Consider the following 20,518-nt stretch of genomic DNA (forward strand, 5'->3'; position numbering starts at 1 on the left):
AGCAGTTCAGGCAGCATCTGAGGAGCAGGAAAATCAACATTTCGGGCAAAAGCCCTTCATCAAGAATAAAGGCAGAGAGCCTGAAGGGTGGAGAGATAAGTGAGAGGAGGGTGGGGGTGGGGAGAAAGTAGCATAGAGTACAATAGGTGAGTGGGGGAGGGGATGAAGGTGATAGGTCAGGGGGAGGGTGGAGTGGATAGGTGGAAAAGGAGATAGGTAGGTAGGACAAGTCATGGGGACAGTGCTGAGCTGGAAGGTTGGGACTGGGGTGAGGTGGGGGAAGGGGAAATGAGGAAACTGTTGAAGTCCACATTGATGCCCTAGGGTTGAAGTGTTCCGAGGTGGAAGATGAGGCGTGAGGGAGCGGTAGTGACGGAGGCCCAGGACCTCCATGTCCTTGGCAGAATGGGAAGGGGAGTTGAAATGTTGGGCCACAGGGCGGTGTGGTTGATTGGTACGGGTGTTCTGGAGATGTTCCCTAAAGCACTTTGCTAGGAGGTGTCCAGTCTCCCCAATGTAGAGGAGACCGCATCGGGAGCAACGGATACAATAAATGATATTAGTGGATGTGCAGGTAAAACTTTGGATGTGGAAGGCCCCTTTAGGGCCTTGGATGGAGGTGAGGGAGGAGGTGCGGGTAGAGGTTTTATAGTTCCTGTGGTGGCAGGGGAAGGTGCCAGGATGGGAGGGTAGGTTGTGAGGGGGGCGTGGACCTGACCAGGTAGTCACGGAGAGAACGGTCTTTGCGGAAGGCAGAAAGGGGTGGGGAGGGAAATATATCCCTGGTGGTGGGGTCTGTTTATTGTCCAGCTAACACCAATTGTTACAGTTAACCTGAGAATGCAACTTTTAAAAAAGGTTTTGTGATTTACACATTAAAGAAGTGAAACTATTATGGTATTCGAACAGATGAAAGACTCAACAGACAATCAAGGTATTTTTCAATGTATAATTTCAGTTACATCACACTGCAATTTTTTTGCTATAAATTCTGTGCCTTAGAATTGTGTACTCCACTATCACTTGATGAAGGAGCGACACTCCAAAAGCTAGTGTGCTTCCAACTAAACCTGTTGGACTATAACCTGGTGTTGTGTGATTTTTAACTTTGTAACTGAAGTAGAGCACCTGTTTAGTTTGGCCACTGAGTTCTTGGATATGGACCAGTCCACCAACTGTAAGCAGGTCTGTGGAAACCCTTGCGTTACCTCATCCCAACACTGTGCTACCTTTTACAGTGGGTCCTCTCGCTCCAGTGTCTGCTTGTAATCCAGGAGGAGAACCAAAACACGGACGGGGAATGGAGTGGGAGTATCTTTGATGGTTGTACACCATGGTAGCACCTTTTTAAGGTTGGCCTGGTGAAGTCTCCGGCTGCAAGGAACAAGACTTGGGGTATTCTGCCTGAAAACTATAGCACTGTGTACACCCTGCACTTCCTCCTGGGGTGAGATGTAAACCACTAACAGGATGGCGGGGGCTGAACGCGTGGCAGGGAGTAGGGACGGCACTTTGCTGGAAGATATTCTTGGTCCTGGGGAGCAGTAACTCACCAGGGTCACCACATCTGAGCTCCGGGAGGTGTTGATCAGGAGGCAGACCCCTCTGTCCTTTGCCTTGCCTGAGGACACCAGTCAGTCCGTTCAATGAAATGAGAAGCCCTCAGGGTGTCAGGCACAGACAGGTGTAGCAGGAGTGAGCTATGTGTTTGTAAAGTAGAACACAGGAGTTTCTCAACTTGCTTTGGAAGGTGAGTCTAGTTTTAATTTCATCATGCTGTTTTCAATGATTTGGACATTTGCCCCGAGTACAATGGAGATAGAGGGGGCCTTGAAACCCCGAGTTTCAGTCTCCCCTGAGTTCCAGTGCTTCTCCCATATTTCCTGGATCAGGGACTGCTCCTGGTCAATCCCAGGCATCAGTGAGGGAAAGCTGCTGCTCTGAGAGGGAAGTGTGCGCTCCCAGTGGGGTTCTGGGCACCACTCATGGCCTGGAGTGTTCTGGGGAAGTCCGGTGGTTGGTTTGGTCGGGCCTCCTCTATGTCAGGTCACCGTGGCTCAGGTCTTGGTCTGAGCCAGGCCAAAGCACTGGCTGGGCCTTGGTCCCAGGTTTCCACCAGGTGGTCAGGCTACTTGAGAGTCAGTAGGCCCCGATCCCTCTGGGTTTATGTTTCCAGCATCGGTCAGGCCTCATCTGTTGGAGAATCTTTAAACCTGAAAGTAGACTAAAGAGAACATTGTTAGTAATTCTGATAGATATTGAATTGAGGTTTAGAAGAGGGGAACGATTATAAGATATGTAAGAATAAGATCTGCTGTGGATAGCTTGCAAAGAGTCACATGTTCTGGCACCACATTGAATCTAGAACATGAGAACAAAGAACAATATGGCACAGAATTGGCCCTTCGGCCCTCGATGTTACACCAACCTGTGAACCAATCTAAGCCCATCCCCCTACACAGTCCCATCATCATCCATCTGCTTATCCAAGGACTGCTTAAATGCCCCTTATCCAGTTTAATGTTTTTGTTGCATCAGTACCATTGGTTATCCCCTCATACCATCAGTAATGTAAATGTTGTCTTTATTTCTGCTAAACTTTTGATTTTTTTGATAAAGTAGGTTATTCATCTCACTATGAAAAGACAGAAGTGAAATATTTTATTTGGGGTTGATAAAGTTTGAGACAATCAACTAAGGAGCAAATAACATTTTCAAATTGTGAGCAAATATCAGGAGTTCAGTTGTCATGTGATTAAGTAGCACATGGGGCTGTACTGCATGATTGAATTGCTAATACAAGGTGTATTGCTGAAACTCACTAAGGCATTGTCAGCGTTTAAACTGTGACCTCTATCACCGAAAAGGACAAGGGCTTCAAGTTACACAGGAATACCACCACCTGCATATCTCCCTCAAGTCAGACACCATCCTGACTTGGAAATATATCACAGTTCCTTCACTGTCACTGGGTCAAATACATGGATTTCCTTTCCTGACATCACTGAGTTCTGCTCATGACCACGGATCCTACAAATCCTACCAGACTTTAATTACACATTTTTTAAAAGGAGGAACATACAGCCAAATGTTGACTGCTGCTGTAAATTGAGTGGCTGCCTGTAGGGAGAGATTCTGGAATGTCACACCTAACAAGGTGTCAAAGAAGCCTCAAAGGGAGAAAATGTGCCACAAACTGAATTTGTAATCTCTTGGAAGTATCTCAGACTGTAATTATGTTTTTTTTAAAAAAAAGAACAGTGTGGGCAAAAATACACAGAGCCTGGGTTAAAAGTGAGCTTCAGTCCTGGTCTATATATGTTAGTGGCCTGACATCCTACTGTCTGTATAGCAGTGCATTGTAAGAGTCACAGCTGAGAACAGTGACTTCACCTGATGTAGGAGCAGCGCTCCAAAAGCTTGTGATTTTAAATAAACCTGTTGGACTATAACCTGATGTCATGTGACTTCTGACCTTGCCCACCCCAGTCCAACACGAGCACCTCCACATCAATGGAATCAGAACAATGGAGCTCCAATCAACATTCAAAGACATGGTCTGGAAATCAACTCTTTAGTTACTGACATCACCGCTTCTGGTGATGGCCAATGCAAAGGGACAACTTTCACGAAATATTCAGAGATTGATCCTTTTTATTAACTTTTATCTTATTGGAAACACTTTTTATTTCTATGTTGCATTACTATATATTTATGTTCAGTAATTAAGATCCTCACTCTGTTTGTCAATTCAGGAACGCAGATTTGAATTGTCTCATTTTAAAGCATCACATTCCTGATGAAGGACTTATGCCCAAAACATCAATTCTCCTGCTCATCAGATGCTGGCTGACCTGCTGTGCTTTTCCAGCACCACACTTTTTCACTCTGATCTCCAACATCTGCAGCCCTCACTTTCTCATCAGTTCATTTGAGTCTGGGGGCCAGTTATGTAAAAGGGCTGGGATCCTTTTAAAATTAAACTTGTTGTGACCAGTGGAAGGGAGGATGAAAAATCAAGGTGAGCCAGTTCCCTTTGTCTGCTTTCCTTTTTTCTCTCTCTGCACTGTCTCCATCTATTCATCTCACTCCATTCCCCAAACTCTCACTCTCCATCATCTGCAAAAATACCACCTTTTCCATATGTTTTCACATCTGACAAACAGTGACTGAACTCGAAATGTTAACTCTGTTTTTTCTATGCATATGCTGCCACGCCTGCTGAGTTTCTCCAGCACTTTATGAGTTTGTTTCAGATCTCCAACATCTGCAGTTCTTTGTTTTGTTTCATTGATTGTTAATCCTGTTTAAGTTTTGGAATTTGTCGGAATAAATCTGAGAATAGCAACCAACAGAGGGCACTGGCTTGGGAGTTTCTTCATTTAACGTCTGCTTGATATTCCTGAATTACCGTCAAAGTTCAGTCTGAGCAACAGACTGTGTTGCAATATTATTATCTCCAGAGTCACTGAAGCTGCCAGTGGTTCACTGCTCCCCCTGTGTCCCAGCACACTATGGATCTCTGGCAGAGTCTCCTCGCCTGCTTGTACTGGGCTGCTACATGGTTCCTTATTGGATTGTTTGGTGTTGTCTTGGCTTACCTCTGCTACGTTCACTACATCCACCTGAAGTTTGATCACATACCAGGTCCTCCCAGAGACAGGTACGGTACTTTACAAACTCTGGAAAACAGACAAGGGAATCGAAACTGACAGAGCAGTGGTATGCTGTATTAGGCAGAGGAGAAACAGGGAAAGCGTGCCAGGAATTGGTCAGACAAACTGCTACGATTTTCTTTTGAAACATAATCCCTAAAAGTGCAGAGCGTCATTTTAAATAAACTGTAAACCGATCTTTCAAATATTTGTTTGCAAGTTGCCACGTTATCATATATGACAGCACTTGTGTTCCCACGCTCACTAAAGTATTTGTCTTCACAGTTTGGAGGCTGAAAGTTAAAAAGGACATGCATTAATGCAGCGCTTCACTACATCCCAAATGCTTTTGTCGCTGACTTGCAGAAACTGTTCAATCATGGTCAAAGGTAGCACTAATGACTGTCCCAGCCAGCTGTGGGTTGAAATCTGCCTTATCATATTAAGTTGTTTTATAGAGTCATAGAGCACAGAAACAGATCCTTCGATCCAACCAGACCATGCTGATCATAATCCCAAGCTAAAATAGTTCCATTTGCCTGCACTTGCCTCATATCCCACCAAACGTTTCCTATTCACATACTTATCTCAGTGTTTTTGAATGTTGTAACTGTATCTGCATCGAACACTTCCTCTCGACCGTCATTCCATGTGTATACCACCCTCTGCATGAAAATATTGCCCCTCGTCTTTTTAAGTCTTTCTCTGCCAACCTTAAAAATATGCCAGCTAGCCTTTTAATCCCCCACCCTAGGGAAAAGACGCCTGGCATTTGCCTTATCTATACACCTCATTATTTTAAAATAATGTCTTGCGTGCACTATCTTGTTACAACATATTTTAGAAGCCCAAAAATATTACATCTTTCCATTCACCTATATCTGTCTTACTTTATATCTCCTCAAAGAATTTAGTGAATTTGTCAGACATGATTTCCCCTTCATGAAGCCATGCTGATGCTGCTTGTTTCTAAATGCTTTGCCAATTTTTTTTATATAATAGAGTCATTGAGTCATAGAGATATACAGCCCGGAAACAGACCTTCAGTCCAATTCATTCATGCCACCCAGATATCCTAACCTAATCTCGTTCTTTTTGTCAGCATTTTTCCTAATAAGATGTTCAACTAGCTGGTCTGTAGTTACTGTTTTTTTGTAAAACTCGCTCCTGTTTTGAATGAGTGTTATATTGGCAGCTTTCCAATTCTCTAGGAATTTTACAAAATTGAGCATTCTTGGAAGATTATTCCCAGTACGTCCACTATCTCTGTAGCCATTTCCTTTAATATCCAAAGATGGAACCCATCAGGAACAGAGGACGTTTTGGAATTTAACCCCATTAGTTTTGTTAGTATTTCCTCTCTAGTGATAGCTGTTATGTGAATAGGACACAGAGCAGTACAGCACAGGAACCATGATGCCATTCTGAACTGATCCCATCTGACTGCACATAGTCCATATCTCTGTATTCCCTGCCTGTTCATGTGTCTGTCCAAATGCCTCTTAAATGTTGTGATTGTATCTGCTTCTATTACTTCTCCTGGCAGTGTGTTCCACCTTCTGTGTAAAAAAAAAACTTTCTCCACGCATCTCCTTTAAACATTCCCCCTCTCACCTTAAACCCATTCTTCCTAGTATTGACATTTCCCGCTCTGGGAAAAAGATTCTGACTATCTACCCTATCTAGGCCTCTTATCATTTTATAATTTGGAGGTGCCAGTGTTGACCTGAGTTGGAAAAAGTTAAAAGACACACAACACCAGGTTATAGTCCAACAGGTTTCTTTAGAAGCACTACCTTTCAGAGCGCTGCTGATGAAGGTGCTGGGCTCCGAAAGCTAGAGTTTCTAGATAAACCTGTTGGACTATAACCTGCTGTTGTATAATTTTTAACATTATTTTATAAGCTTCTACCAGGTCACCCTCCGCGTCCAACCAAAACAAACCAAGTTTGTCCAACTTCTCCTAATAGCTCATACACTCCAATCCAAACAACATCCTGGGAAACCCCTTCCGCACCCTCACCAAAGCTTCCACATCTTTCCTGTAGTGTAGGGACCAGAACTGCAGACAATACTCCAAATGTGGCCTAAGTAAAGTTTTATTCAGTTGCAATATGACTTGCCAGCTTTTACACTGACCGATGAAGACAAGAATGCCATACACCTTCTTTCTCACCTTATCCAGTTGTGATGTCACTTTCAGGGAACTATGGACTTGCATCCCAACATCCCCCTGTATATCAATGCTCCTAAAAGTTCTGCCATTTGATGTATACTCTTTTGCATTTGCCCTCCCAAATGCATCACCTCACACTTGTACAGATTAAACTCCATCTGCCATTTCTCCACCCAACTTTCCAACTGGTCTATATCCTACTGTGACATTTGACAAGCTTCTTCACTATCCACAACCCCACCAATTTTTGTATCATCTGCAAACTTACTCATCAGACCGCTTATGTTTTCATGCAAGTCATTATGTAGATTTCAAACAGCAGAGGTCCCAGCACTGATCCTTGCAGAACACTACTGGCCACAGACCTCCAGTTAGAAAAACACCCCTCCACAATATACCCTTTTTTTTTTGAATGACCAAACCTATTTTGTATTCAACTGACTGACTCACTGTGGATCCCATGTGACTTAATTTTCTGGACCTACTGTTTCTAGAGCCACCTACTTGCTTCTAATATATGTGTAAAATGCCTTGGGATTCTCCTAAATCCTACTTTCCAAGGACACTTCATAGCCCTTTTTAGCTCTCCCTCCTAATTCCTTGTTTAAGTTCTTTCATGTTTCCTTTATATTCCTCAAGGGGATTATCTTATTTCAGTTTCCTAAACCTACATTGGCTTCCTTTCTCCTTTTACTGAACTTTCAATACCTTTTGTTATCCAGGGTTACTGAATCTTGCCATCCTAATCTTTCATCCACACAAGAAAATGCTGGTCCTGAACTCTGATCAACTGTTGTTTAAAGGATTGCATGCGTCAGATGTGGACTTTACCCTCAAATTGCTCCCAAGCTACTTCTCCAGCTCCTGCCTAAAACTCTTTTAATTAGCTTTCCCTGAGTTTAGCCATTTCACCCAAAGACCAGTGATATCCTTGTCCACAACCATATTAAAACTTATGTAATTATGGTCACTGTTCCCAAAATGTTCCCCCACTGATACTTTGTTCACCTGGCCAGGCTCATTCCCCAGTACAAGGTCCTGTACACCCTCTTCCCAATTTGGACTATCTACATATTATTTCAAGAATCCCTCCAGGATGCAGCTAACAAATTCTGCCCCATCGAAGCCCTGGCACTAACGGAGTCCCAGTCAATACTGGGGAAGCTAAAGTCATCCACTATAAAACTTGTTTTTATATTTTGCCTACATATATTTCTCTACGTCCCACTGCCTATTGGAAGGCTTAAGGTATGGTCTCATCAAAGTGATTGTACCTTTTTTATTCCCAGGTTCCACCCATACGGCCATACTGGATGAACCCTTCAAAATGTCCTCCCTTACTCCAGCTGTGGCATTTTCCTTAGTCAGTAATGCAACTCCCCCACTCCTTTTACACCCTCACTACCACACCTGAAATCCTGGAGTATTGAGCTGCCAGTCCTGCCCTTCTCAGTCAAGTTTCTGCAATAGCCCCATGTACTAATCCAGGTTCTGAGGCCACCTGCCTTACCTGTTACATCTCTGTCATCCTTGTTACTCAATTTTCTGGGACACTGGTCCCAGCACAGTTCAAGTGAAGCCTATCTCACCAGAACAGCTCTCTGCTACACAATAATATAAAACCAAAGAATTTTAGATGCTGGAAATCTGAAACAAAACTAGAGAATGCTGAAGAAACTGAACCGGCCTGGCAATGTCTGTAGAGTGAAGAACAATCCATTTTTCAAGTCCACTGAATTGGATCTTGAGTCCAGAACTGACAAAGGGTCAGCTGCCTTGTTTAGGCAAAAGCAGCTAAACACCTGTCTCCCTCCCCCACTGAACTCCTTGAGATGCTCAACTCCAGCACTCTAATGTAAGGCACACTTGAGGTGATAAGTCCCCACAATAAGTTGGCTACTTATGTACATCTCTGCTCAATCATGTTCACCGAGACTGAAAATCCCAACTCCAACCGAAACTTTAGAGCTCAACCTTAGATCTCTGTTCAAGTGGACAAGTTTCCAGGGAACCATGATAGCAGACAACTGGCACCTTTAATACAGAATAAACCATTAGATCCCCACAGTATTAGAAAGATGTGATTGCAGTAGAGTCAGGACAAAAATTTACAAGGATGTTGTCTTATGAATCTAAGTTATAAGATAAAATTAGACAGGCTGGAGTTGTTTTCTGAGAAGGCAAAGGGAAGGTTTAATTGAAGTGTGCAAAGAGAAGAGGTTTTTAATGCTTAGGAAGCCCCTTATCCCCTAGATGAGGAATGTAGAATCTAAAGGCATTTATTGAGGGTGAGATTTGTTGGAAAGCATTTTCACCCAGACAATGGTGGTGGTGGGGGAGGGCCAGGGGGAAGAGGAGGAGGAGGAGGAGGAGGAGGAGAGGAAGAGAAGGAAGAGGACTGAAACACTCATCATACTTTGATATGTGCTTGAAATATCCTGTTTTCCAAGACTGTAACCTGAGAGCTGGAATGCTGGATGAGGCTAGGTAACTCTTGTTGGCCAGTATGAACATGGATGGGCTGAATGGTCTCCTTCCATGTCATAAATATCCATGCATGCTCCTAACACAAAGGGCCTAGCTCAGTCAGTCAATGAGAATCTTCTTCAGCTGTTTCTTCATTTCAATCCTCCCCCTGAAACTAAAGCTGCTCAAGGCTTACAGAATTTTAAATCAGATTTTACTTTATTGTCAGTTACCATTTTTCAGTCTAAATTAGTATTGCATAAGATTAAGTTCAATTCCCAACAAGTCCACACCGACCCTCTGAAGCGCAACCCACCCAGACCCACTCCCCGACATTTGCCCCTGACTAATGCACCTAACTCTATAGGCAATTTAGAGAGGCCAATTCACCTGACCTGCACATCTTCAGTCAGTGGGAGGAAACCGGAACACCCAGAGGAAACCCATGTGGGGAGAATGTGTAAACTCCACACAAACAATTGCCCGAGGCAGGAATCAAACCCAGGTCACTAGCGTGGTGAGGCAGCAGTGCTAACCACTGAGCTACCGTGCCACTTAAGAGTTAGATACTTTCTTACTCAGCAAGTACATACACTCACTCCAATTATGCACAAAGTGGCCATCATGTTTTCTAGATTACAATGGTAACTTAATAACAAGACTTTATTGGTTGAATGGTGATAATAGATGCCCTGAGATTGTGAAAGAAATGCCACGTCTTTCTAATTGAACTCAAGCCGCTATATCACCACCACCACCCCATCCTTAGATAACATTGAAATCCACTCTCTCAAGACACAACCTGCCACCCCAACCTTCTCTCTAAGTTGGATGAAGTGGAAGGTGTTAAATTATTGTGTGTCCCTAAACATCATTGTTATCCATCATATTCCAGCTTCCTCTTTGGACATGGTCCCTCACTTCAAAGATCAATGGAAGATTACAAACTGATCCATGACAAATTCCTGGAATGGTGAGTATGTGTCTTATTGAGAAAGATTTAAACTATCTCACATTTATAGTGGGGAGTGAGGGAATGTTCTGTTACCGTCGCAGTTCAAGGCTGTATTAACTGTTGTTGGGACAGGTGTAGACAGCAGGGTCAGAAGCTCACTTCCCTACAGCACCGTTGTTTTTCTTGCTTCTCTTCACTGGTTATAAAGAGCAGCTTTTAGCAGAATGAAGCAAAAATCTGGTGTGCAGTTATATAGTCTGAGGTAATATATGGGGAAACTTCTTATTTCAGATAGTGATAAGGTACAAAATAAACTTTCAATATTTCAAACCTTGCTGCCATCACATCTGCCACACATTAGCTCAGTCTCACTTAGTGGATTACTGACAGCAAGTTCAGCATAAATAATCAATCGCCATGCATGTGTTCAGCTTCCAACTTCTCAGCATAACTATCTTTCTGGTGTTAAACAGATACAACGTCATGGTCAAACTCTGTGGATTCATGCAATGAATCCCTCTTTAGAAATCATTTATTTATATATAGAATAACAGACTTCCAGGAGTGAGTTACAGACTGGAATCTAATTGAGGAGTTCAGGGTGGTTTATATATAGAATAACAGATACCCAGGAGTGAGATACAGACTGGGATCTAAATGAAGGATTTTGGTATTTATTTTAAAAATAACAGAAATCTGGGACTGAGTTACAGACTGGAATCCAGTCATGACACTGGGGTTTATAATCAGAATAACAGATACCTGGGGTTCTAAATAAGAGGTTCAGGGTGATGTATGTATAGAATAACAGATACTCGGGAGTGAGTTACTGACTGGAGTCTAATCAAGGGGTTTGGTGGTGCAGGAAGGGGTTACACATTGTGACGACCAAGACTGTGTACTAACACGTAAGTCCCAGTGGTCATGGCTCAGAACATAAAATTAGAGTACTTCTTCAAGTTATTAAGCTGGCCAATCACATACCTTATCTACGTCAGAATTGTAACAGAAAGTTCCATCGTCCAGGTTTAAAAATAAACACAATTATTGGTTTATTATCAAGTTAAATTTCATAGAATGAAGTTGGAGTAATTTTTTTAACACACAGTCTTCCTTTAAATATTCCCCCCTCCCCCCCCCCGCCCTCCACACATAGACCTAGTGCAAAGAGACAAAAAGTTTTCTTTCTGCACGGATTGACTTTCTGAAAAAAAAACTTTCAAGAATGGATTATTTGTGAAGGCAGATGGATAAAGCAGTGTTGTTCAGGCGGGTTTGGTCAAGTTCACACGGTGTGGTTTCTGGAATCTTTCAAACAAAGCTTGCTCAGAAAATACAATATTCAGAAGTTGCTGTAATCAATCTTTCAGGCAAACTAGCAGGTTTCATCCTGAACTCAGAGGGTTCTTTAGGTTTGTTTCCAAAAATGGGAGCCCTTCCTCACCGACTACTTGTCCTCCAGCTGAAGCAGATAAAAACAAGAGCTCCCTGCACCAGCATCTGTTCCAACAGGCAAAGGAAATAGTTATCACCAGTCATGGGAGTTCTGGTAAGCCTTGCTAAAAAAATCTCCAATATCCACAGTGACCTTTTAACCTCCTTTTTAAAAAAAACTCAAAGTTTTTCCATAACACTTGAAGTAATTAAAGTTTTCTACAATCCTCCAAAACGTAAGACCTCTAAGGAATACTAATTGTGAAGCATTTTCAGAACAGCAGACTCAAGTTTGCTATAACGAATGTTTTGATTGTTTTAGGAGTGAGAAATATGGACCGGTTGTTCGGCTGAATGTTTTGCACCGTGTGTCAATTATTGTCACACACCCTGAGACAATAAAGGTAGGGAATAACCTTTACTTAGTCACAGACTGATTAGACTAGTGATGAGATTCTAGATTACTGAGTGATTCTCATTTTACCTGGAGCATTTAGCATTTAACTCCCTCACCTTGAGTGTCTCCTTCAGTTGACTCTGTAATAGTCCATTCTCCTCTGAAATCTCCTATTGCCACAAATATCCCACCTGACACATTCTTACCATTAGTTTTATTTATTGTTGTATGTCATGATTTTTATTTTTTCAACAGAAAAGCCAGCACATATTTAAGCAGCGTGATGGATGGTCAGTTAAAGAGCTCAATAAAACTCCTATTTAAACTTTCTTCCCCAACAGAACTCAAACCTGTTTGATTTCTTCATTCTCAGGATGTGAATGTTTGCCAAGATAGAACACTCGCTTGGCCTTGTCACCACCCCCTCCCTAATTCTGTGATCACGCCAACCATACAACCCTCTGGAAAGTCTGCATTCTTCCCATTGTCACCTCTTGCACGTTGCTTTCTCATACCACACCCGTCACGGTAACACTCTGATATAACACACACCCCTCAGTGTAATACTCTGATATAACACACACCCCTCAGTGTAACCCTCTGATATAACACACACCCCTCACGGTAACCCTCTGATATAACACACACCCCTCAGTGTAACACTCTGATATAACACACACCCCTCACGGTAACCCTCTGATATAACACACACCCCTCAGTGTAACACTCTGATATAACACACACCCACCTCACTGTAACACTCTAATACATTACACACCTGTCACTGTAACACTCTGATATAACACACACCCCTCAGTGTAACACTCTGATATACCCCACACCCCTCACTGTAACACTCTGACATAATACACACCCCTCAGTGTAACACTGATATAACACACACCCGTCACTGTAACACTCTGATATAACACACACCCCTCAGTGTAACACTCTGATGTAACACACACCCCTCACTGTAACACTCTGATATAACACACACCCACCTCACTGTAACACTCTAATACATTACACACCTGTCACTGTAACACTCTGATATAACACAAACTCCTCACTGTAACACTCTGATATAACACACACCCCTCAGTGTAACACTCTGATATAACACACAACCCTCATTGTAATACTCTGATATGACACACATCCCTCAGTGTAACACTCTGATATAACACACACCCCTCAGTGTAACACTCTGATATAACACACACCCCTCAGTGTAATACTCTGATATAACACACACCCCTCAGTGTAACCCTCTGATATAACACACACCCCTCACGGTAACCCTCTGATATAACACACACCCCTCAGTGTAACACTCTGATATAACACACACCCCTCACGGTAACCCTCTGATATAACACACACCCCTCAGTGTAACACTCTGATATAACACACACCCACCTCACTGTAACACTCTAATACATTACACACCTGTCACTGTAACACTCTGATATAACACACACCCCTCAGTGTAACACTCTGATATACCCCACACCCCTCACTGTAACACTCTGACATAATACACACCCCTCAGTGTAACACTGATATAACACACACCCGTCACTGTAACACTCTGATATAACACACACCCCTCAGTGTAACACTCTGATGTAACACACACCCCTCACTGTAACACTCTGATATAATACACACCCCTCACTGTAACCCTCTGATATAACACACACCCCTCACTGTAACACTCTGATATAACACACACCCACCTCACTGTAACACTCTAATACATTACACACCTGTCACTGTAACACTCTGATATAACACAAACTCCTCACTGTAACACTCTGATATGACACACATCCCTCAGTGTAACACTCTGATATAGCACACAACCCTCATTGTAATACTCTGATATAACACACACTTCTCAGTGTAACACTCTGATATAACACACAGCCATCAGTCTAACACTGATATAACGCTCACCACTCATTGTAATACGCTGATATAACACACACCCGTCACTGTAACACTCTGATGTAACACACACACTCAGTGTAACATTCTGATATACCACACATCAATCACTGTGACACTCTGATATACGCCCCTCCTTTCACTGTGACACCATGATACACCCCACACTTCTCACTGTGACACTCTGATATATCCCCCCTCCTCTCACTGTGACACTCTGATATACCCCCCTCCTCTCGCTGTGACACTCTGATATACCCCCCTCCTCTCACTGTGACACTCTGATATACCCCCCTCCTCTCACTGTGACACTCTGATATGCCCCTCCTGAAGTGTAACAGCTGTTCCTTCAGCTGTGTGGGCCCTCACCCTGGGATTTCTCTCTGAATGGCACTGGCTGATTGTTCTTGCAGTGACCTTGCACAGCTGTGAAGGCGGAATGGCCTACTTTCCCACGACTCATCAAAATCTTTTTGGTTAATAATTCCTCTATAAATCTCTCAGTGCCTAAGTTTGATTGGCCCGAAACGTTGATTTCGCTGCTCCTTGGATGCTGCCTGAACTGTGTGCTTTTCCAGCACTGGTAATCTCTTATGCCAACTGCCTCAAGGCAATTTTCTGTGTTAAAGATGCAGGTCATTAATGAGAGCTGTGATTTATCCATGATTTGGAGATGCCGGTGTTGGACTGGGGTATACACCATTAAAAATCACACTACACCAGGTTATTGTCCAACAAATTTAATTGGAAGCACGAATGTTTGGAGCGCGGATGAAGGAGCGTCCAACCTGTTGGACTATAACCTGGTGTTGTGTGATTTTTATCTGTCATTTACCTCAACCCTCAATGTGGTTAACTGTTATAATTGCTAGCTCTGTAATGGCTCTGTTAGTAATGCTAGTGTTAAATGAAACCAAAAGAAAACCAGAAAGTCAGAGGGTGGATCTTTTTCCTGCCCTGAATTATTTGCTTTCATTCATGGTCTAAGTCCTGCCCTCAGTATCTCTTAGTAAACAAATTGAGGAAATGAATCTTCCTGAAAGCTTCATATGAAGCATTGGCTGAGAAAAGGCATGGGACGGACTTTGCCCCAGTTACCCAGGGCTTGGATGAAGTCTTCATTCCTTAGGAAATCCTGCTCTAGAATGAATGTGACAAAGACTCAGCAGATTGAGTCCTGAGATGAGGCAGGTCCTATTATGGGAGAGTGACTGGAATGGGCCTGTACTTCCTGGAAGTTAGAGACTGCAAGAGGACCTTCTTCTTAGAGAACTTGACAGGGTAGAACTGAGGTAAAAACAACGATTGCAGATGCTGGAAACCAGATTCTGGATCAGTGGTGCTGGAAGAGCACAGCAGTTCAGGCAGCATCCAAAGTGCAGCGAAATCGACGTTTCGGGCAAAAGCCCTTCATCAGGAATAAAGGCAGAGAGACTGAAGCGTGGAGAGATAAGCTAGAGGAGGGTGGGGGTGGGGAGAGAGTAGCATAGAGTACAGTGGGTGAATGGGGGAGGAGATGAAGGTGAGAGAGAGGAGGAAAACTTCTTTAAGGCAGGCATCCTTGCAAGAGGGTTAAAATCAACAAGGTAAAAACAATGACTGCAGATGCTGGAGACCAGATTCTGGATCAGTGGTGCTGGCAGAGCCCAGCAGTTCAGGCAGCATCCGAGAATCAGCGAAATTGACGTTTCGGGCCAAACAAACTGAGGCACTGAGATATTTATGGAGGAATTATTAACCAAAAAGATTTTGATGAGTCGTGGGAAAGTAGGCCATTCAGTTTTCACAACTGCACTGCATTTTGGATGCTGCCTGAACTGCTGTGCTCTTCCAGCACCACTGATCCAGGGTAGAACTGAGGGGCTGCTTCCTCCCCTGGCTTGAGAATGTTGAACGAGGAATCCTAGTTCAGGGATTAGGGATCTAATTTCAAAACGAGATGCAAAATTTTGCAACTCAGAAGATGGAGCATCTTTAGAATTGTGGCCCCAAGAGAGGTGTGGCTGTTCTGTCATTGACCATCAAAGACTGAGACCGATAGATTTTTGAACACAAAGGGAATCAAGGGAGATGGGGGTCAGATGGGAAAGGGAAGAGTTTCATGGTGACGAGTTTCAGCCATGATCTATTGAACAGTGTAACAAGCTCAGGCGTCAGGGTGGGTCTGATCCTGTCCCATCGCTTCAGTGTGGCTCTGGGACCTTCATGAACTTTCTCACATTCAGTCTCACACACATGAAGTGTGGAAACTGGAACACATTGCAATGCCTTCGGAATTGTATGTGTTTTCCTGGAGAGAAAGGGTCACAGTCTGCAAGGTCTCGTCCCCAAGTGTCCACTCCTCTTGTCTATGTCGAAATGCTGACTGTCAACAGGCTTTTCAAATGTATGGCCATCTCAGGAAGATCTGATCTGAGTGTCCACATATAGACAACCCATCGCAGAAGGGGTACATGTAGGGGAATGGGTCTGGGTGTGTTGCGCTTCGGCGCGTTGGTGTGGACTTGTTGGGCTGAAGGGCCTGTTTCCACACTGTAACTAATCTAATCTAATCTAATCTAGCTCCAGTACATCTCCCTGAAGTCTTATCCTGAAATTCCAACTGTAAGGCCAATGACTAAAGTGTGGTCCTGGGCCAAATGCAGAAACATCAACTGGTAGGAGCTGTGGCCCTCTCAGTGATAACAGTGAAAATTAGAGATGTTATATGCAGAAAATGAATAAATTGCCAAAGTATCACAGTTCAGTTATATCATTTTTTTATCGCAGGAATTCTTGATGTCACCAAAATATCCCAAAGACCCTTACACATATGATCTCCTCTTCAACCTTTTTGGTAAAAGGTATGTGGATCTGAGCTCAAACAAATTAGTCAAAGTCAACACGTGTCCTTCAAATAGGTGCTACTTTCTTGTAGTTCACATAACACCCAAAGATGCTCCTCATCCCTGGGGGCGACACCGTGGCTCAGTGGTTAGCACTGCTGCCTCACAGCACCAGGGACCCAGGTTTGATTCCAGCCTCGGGCAGCTGTCCGTGTGGAGTTTGCACATTCTCCCCGTGTCTGCGAGGGTTTCCTCCGGGTACTCCGGTTTCCTCCCACAATCTAAAGATGTACAGGTTAGGTGAATTGGCCACACTAAATTGTCCGGTGCATTAGGTAGGGGTAAGTATAGGGTTGGGATGGGTTGCTCTTCGGAGGGTCGGTGTGGACTTGTTGGGCCTGTTTTCATAATGTAGGGAATCTAATCTAATCTTATTGTAACAGTGAAATGATACACCCCCCTCACTGTAACACTGATATACCCCACACCCCTCACTGTAACACTGATATACCTCACACCTCTCACAGTAACAGTCTGATATAACACACACCCCTCACTGTAACACACTGATATACCCCACACCCCTCACTGTAGCACTGATATACCCCACACCCCTCACTGTAGCACTGATATACCCCACACTGCTCACTGTAGCACTGATATACCCCACATCCCTCACTGTAACACTCTGATATACCTCACACCTCGCTCTAACACTCTGATATAACATATACTGTTCCCCTCACTGTAATGCTCTGATATATCCCGCACCCCTCATTGTAACACTCTGATATACCCACACGCCTCACTGTAACATTGATATACCCACACCCCCCACACCCTCACTGTAACACTCTGATATATTCTGCACTCCTCATTGTAACACTTTGATCACCCTGCATCCCTCACTGTGACACTGACATACCCTGCACCATTCACTGTAACAGTCTGGTATACCCCGCACCCCTCGCTGTAACACTCTGAAATACCCATACCCCTCACTGTAACACTCTGATATACCCCCCCCCCCTCACTGTAACACTCTGATATACCCCCCCCCCCTCACTGTAACACTCTGATATACCCCGCACCCCTCACTGTAACACTCTGATATACCCATACCCCTCACTGTAACAGTCTGGTATACCCCACACCCCTCACTGTAACACTTTGATATATCCCACTCCCTTCACTGTAAAAAGATGTGATATACTCCTCACAGTAACACTCTGATATTGTCTGGACTTTATGAAGTTGCAAGAGTTTTAATTCCAGCATTCCTGTACAATGGTTACTATCTCGGTATTGTCATGTTGTTTTTCCCAGGTTTTTAGGACGTGGTTTACTGACTGATACCGATCACAGACACTGGTACATGCAGCGCAGGGTGATGGATCCCTCCTTCAGCCACTCGTAACTATTCACTTGTGGTTTTAAACTCTGTTTTATTCTTTCTGCTTAATGCTGATCAGGCTCAAAATCTAGTAATCTTAATGCTCACTGAACCAGTGATCTCCCTAGTGCAGGACAGATCACGACAACTGGAGGACAATCTCCTGCAGCATTGAATAGTAATATTTTAATGAGATGTAAAACTCCACGTAGATGAAGATTTGAAGGATCCATTGGCCCTACCTTAAACAGATGGGAATGCTTCGAAGCCTTATCAGTGTAGCTGCTGAGGTCGAGCGGAGCTTTTGGAACTAGAAATCCTCCCAAACACCAGGGCATGTTTAATCTCTTTGTGTAAGGGATCACATTCAATTTCTTCTTACGCAAGGGGCCAAAGGACAAATTTCTAAAAGATAAGGTTTGGTCCAACCCTAAACAGAAGTTTAAAAATCGATGAATTTTGAAATAAGCATAAACAGCTTAATGAGCAAAAAAAATTGAACAAATAACAAAAACTGAGAAATTAATAAAGATGGCCATTAAAAAGTGCCCAAGTAGTCGAACAAACTGACAATTCTTTTATACCTTTTAGTTTGAGAATCAAAGGTAATAAGAGATAAACCAGACTCCAAGCCAGGTAACCAGAACCAGGCTAGTAGTTGGATTTAACTAGCATTCCTGAAGAAGGGCTCATGCCCGAAACGTCGACTCTCCTGCTCCTTGGATGCTGCCTGACCTGCTGCGTTTTTCCAGCAACACATTTTCAGCTTTAACTAGCATTGAATTAACATTCACCTCTGGTGACAAACATTCCAAACTTGCTTAAACAGAACTCGTACACAAAGGGGAGGGGTGCAGGAGCCGGTTATCAGTCAGCCTGGGATTTGCTTTGCTGCAGTCATAGAGGTATACAGCATGGAACCAGACCCTTCATCCCAACTCGAATCAAACTAGGACCACTTGCTTGCATTTGGCCCATATCTCTTCAAACCTTACTTGTCCATGTACCTGTCCAAATGTCTTTTAAATGTTATAATCATACCTGCATCTACTACTTATTCTGGCAGTTCATTCCACATATAAACCTCATTGTCTGAAAAAATTGCCCCTCGGATCCCATTTAAACCTTTCTCCTCTCGCCTTAAAAGTATGCCCCCCAGTCTGGAGCTCCCCCACCCTTTGCTGTTCACCATATCTATACCCCTCATGATTTTGTAAACCTCTATAAGGTCACCCCTCAACCTCCTATGCTCTGGTGAAAAAAGCCCCAGTCTCTAAATCTCTCCTTATAACTCAAACCGTCTAGTGTCAGCGATCTCTGAGTAAACCTTTTCTGAACCCTCTCCAGTTTAATAATATCCTTCCTCTCGCAGGGTGACCAGAACGGGACACAGTACTCCAAAAATGGCCTCATCAATATCCCATACAATCTCAACATCTTGTCCCAACTCCTATACTCAAAGGTCTGAACAATGAAGGCAAGCGTGCTAAACACCTTCTTAACCCGCCCTGTCTAGCTGTGACCTGGCGTCTGGTAGGTTTTAGGATTTTGGAGGAGGTGGAAGAGACGTGTGTGTGCATCTGGCTCTCTTCTAGCCTCAGGATTCACAGTCACTCTGTCATTCACACACTATCGCACTCTCTCTCGAAATCTCACACACTCATACAGACTCAGGCACCCACACACACACCCTGATACACTCTCTCACTCATTCTATTGCTCATTCTCACATACAAACACACATTTATTCACTCATACACACACACACGTATATACACACACTCAATCACACATACATGCACACACATTCACACACTCTGTCATGTACACACACTTACACATTGACACAAACCGACACACACAACTGAATAAAGCAAATACATAGAACACAAGCTCTCGTACTGTCACATACACACACATACTCTCACTCAGTTTCACTCACACACTCACTCTGTTACTCACTCTTGCACAGACACTGTTGTGTTTTTAATGTCAGCCACAGACTGCACACAAAGGCACTTACAGCAGACACAGTGCCCACATGACTGGAGTAAACCAACTTGTCCACAATTGCATTTCTCCACATATCCCACTTCCCAGAAAAAGAATTTGCCTACATTGTCATTTGCAGTTACTAGTAATGCCAGTTCCCAATTTACATGGTCACAAGTAAAATTATGATTCAATATCAAATAGTGAATTAATTCTAAAACAAATACAGAAATTGTTGGAAAAGCTCAGCAAGTCTGGCAGCATCTGTGGAG

General features: G+C 43.4%; 1 protein-coding gene across 2 annotated transcripts in view; it reads left to right on the top strand.

The window, feature by feature from the left end:
• Window positions 1–4,410: 4,410 nt before the first annotated feature.
• The window catches only part of LOC132818016 (cholesterol 24-hydroxylase-like), a 55,342-nt gene continuing 39,234 nt past the window's right edge, over window positions 4,411–20,518 (top strand). Inside the window, exons 1-5 of one of the 2 annotated variants that reach the window (XM_060828604.1) lie at window positions 4,411–4,663; window positions 10,193–10,270; window positions 12,009–12,090; window positions 16,806–16,879; window positions 18,188–18,274. In XM_060828604.1, the coding sequence (XP_060684587.1) occupies window positions 4,515–4,663; window positions 10,193–10,270; window positions 12,009–12,090; window positions 16,806–16,879; window positions 18,188–18,274 (470 nt within the window). In that variant the 5' untranslated portion in view covers window positions 4,411–4,514. The remainder of the gene's footprint in view (window positions 4,664–10,192; window positions 10,271–12,008; window positions 12,091–16,805; window positions 16,880–18,187; window positions 18,275–20,518) is intronic. The other variant, XM_060828605.1, reaches the window with a different exon arrangement.

The sequence above is a fragment of the Hemiscyllium ocellatum genome, chromosome 8 (genome assembly GCF_020745735.1).
Source record: "Hemiscyllium ocellatum isolate sHemOce1 chromosome 8, sHemOce1.pat.X.cur, whole genome shotgun sequence".
In the NCBI taxonomy this organism is placed as follows: Eukaryota; Metazoa; Chordata; class Chondrichthyes; order Orectolobiformes; family Hemiscylliidae; genus Hemiscyllium; species Hemiscyllium ocellatum.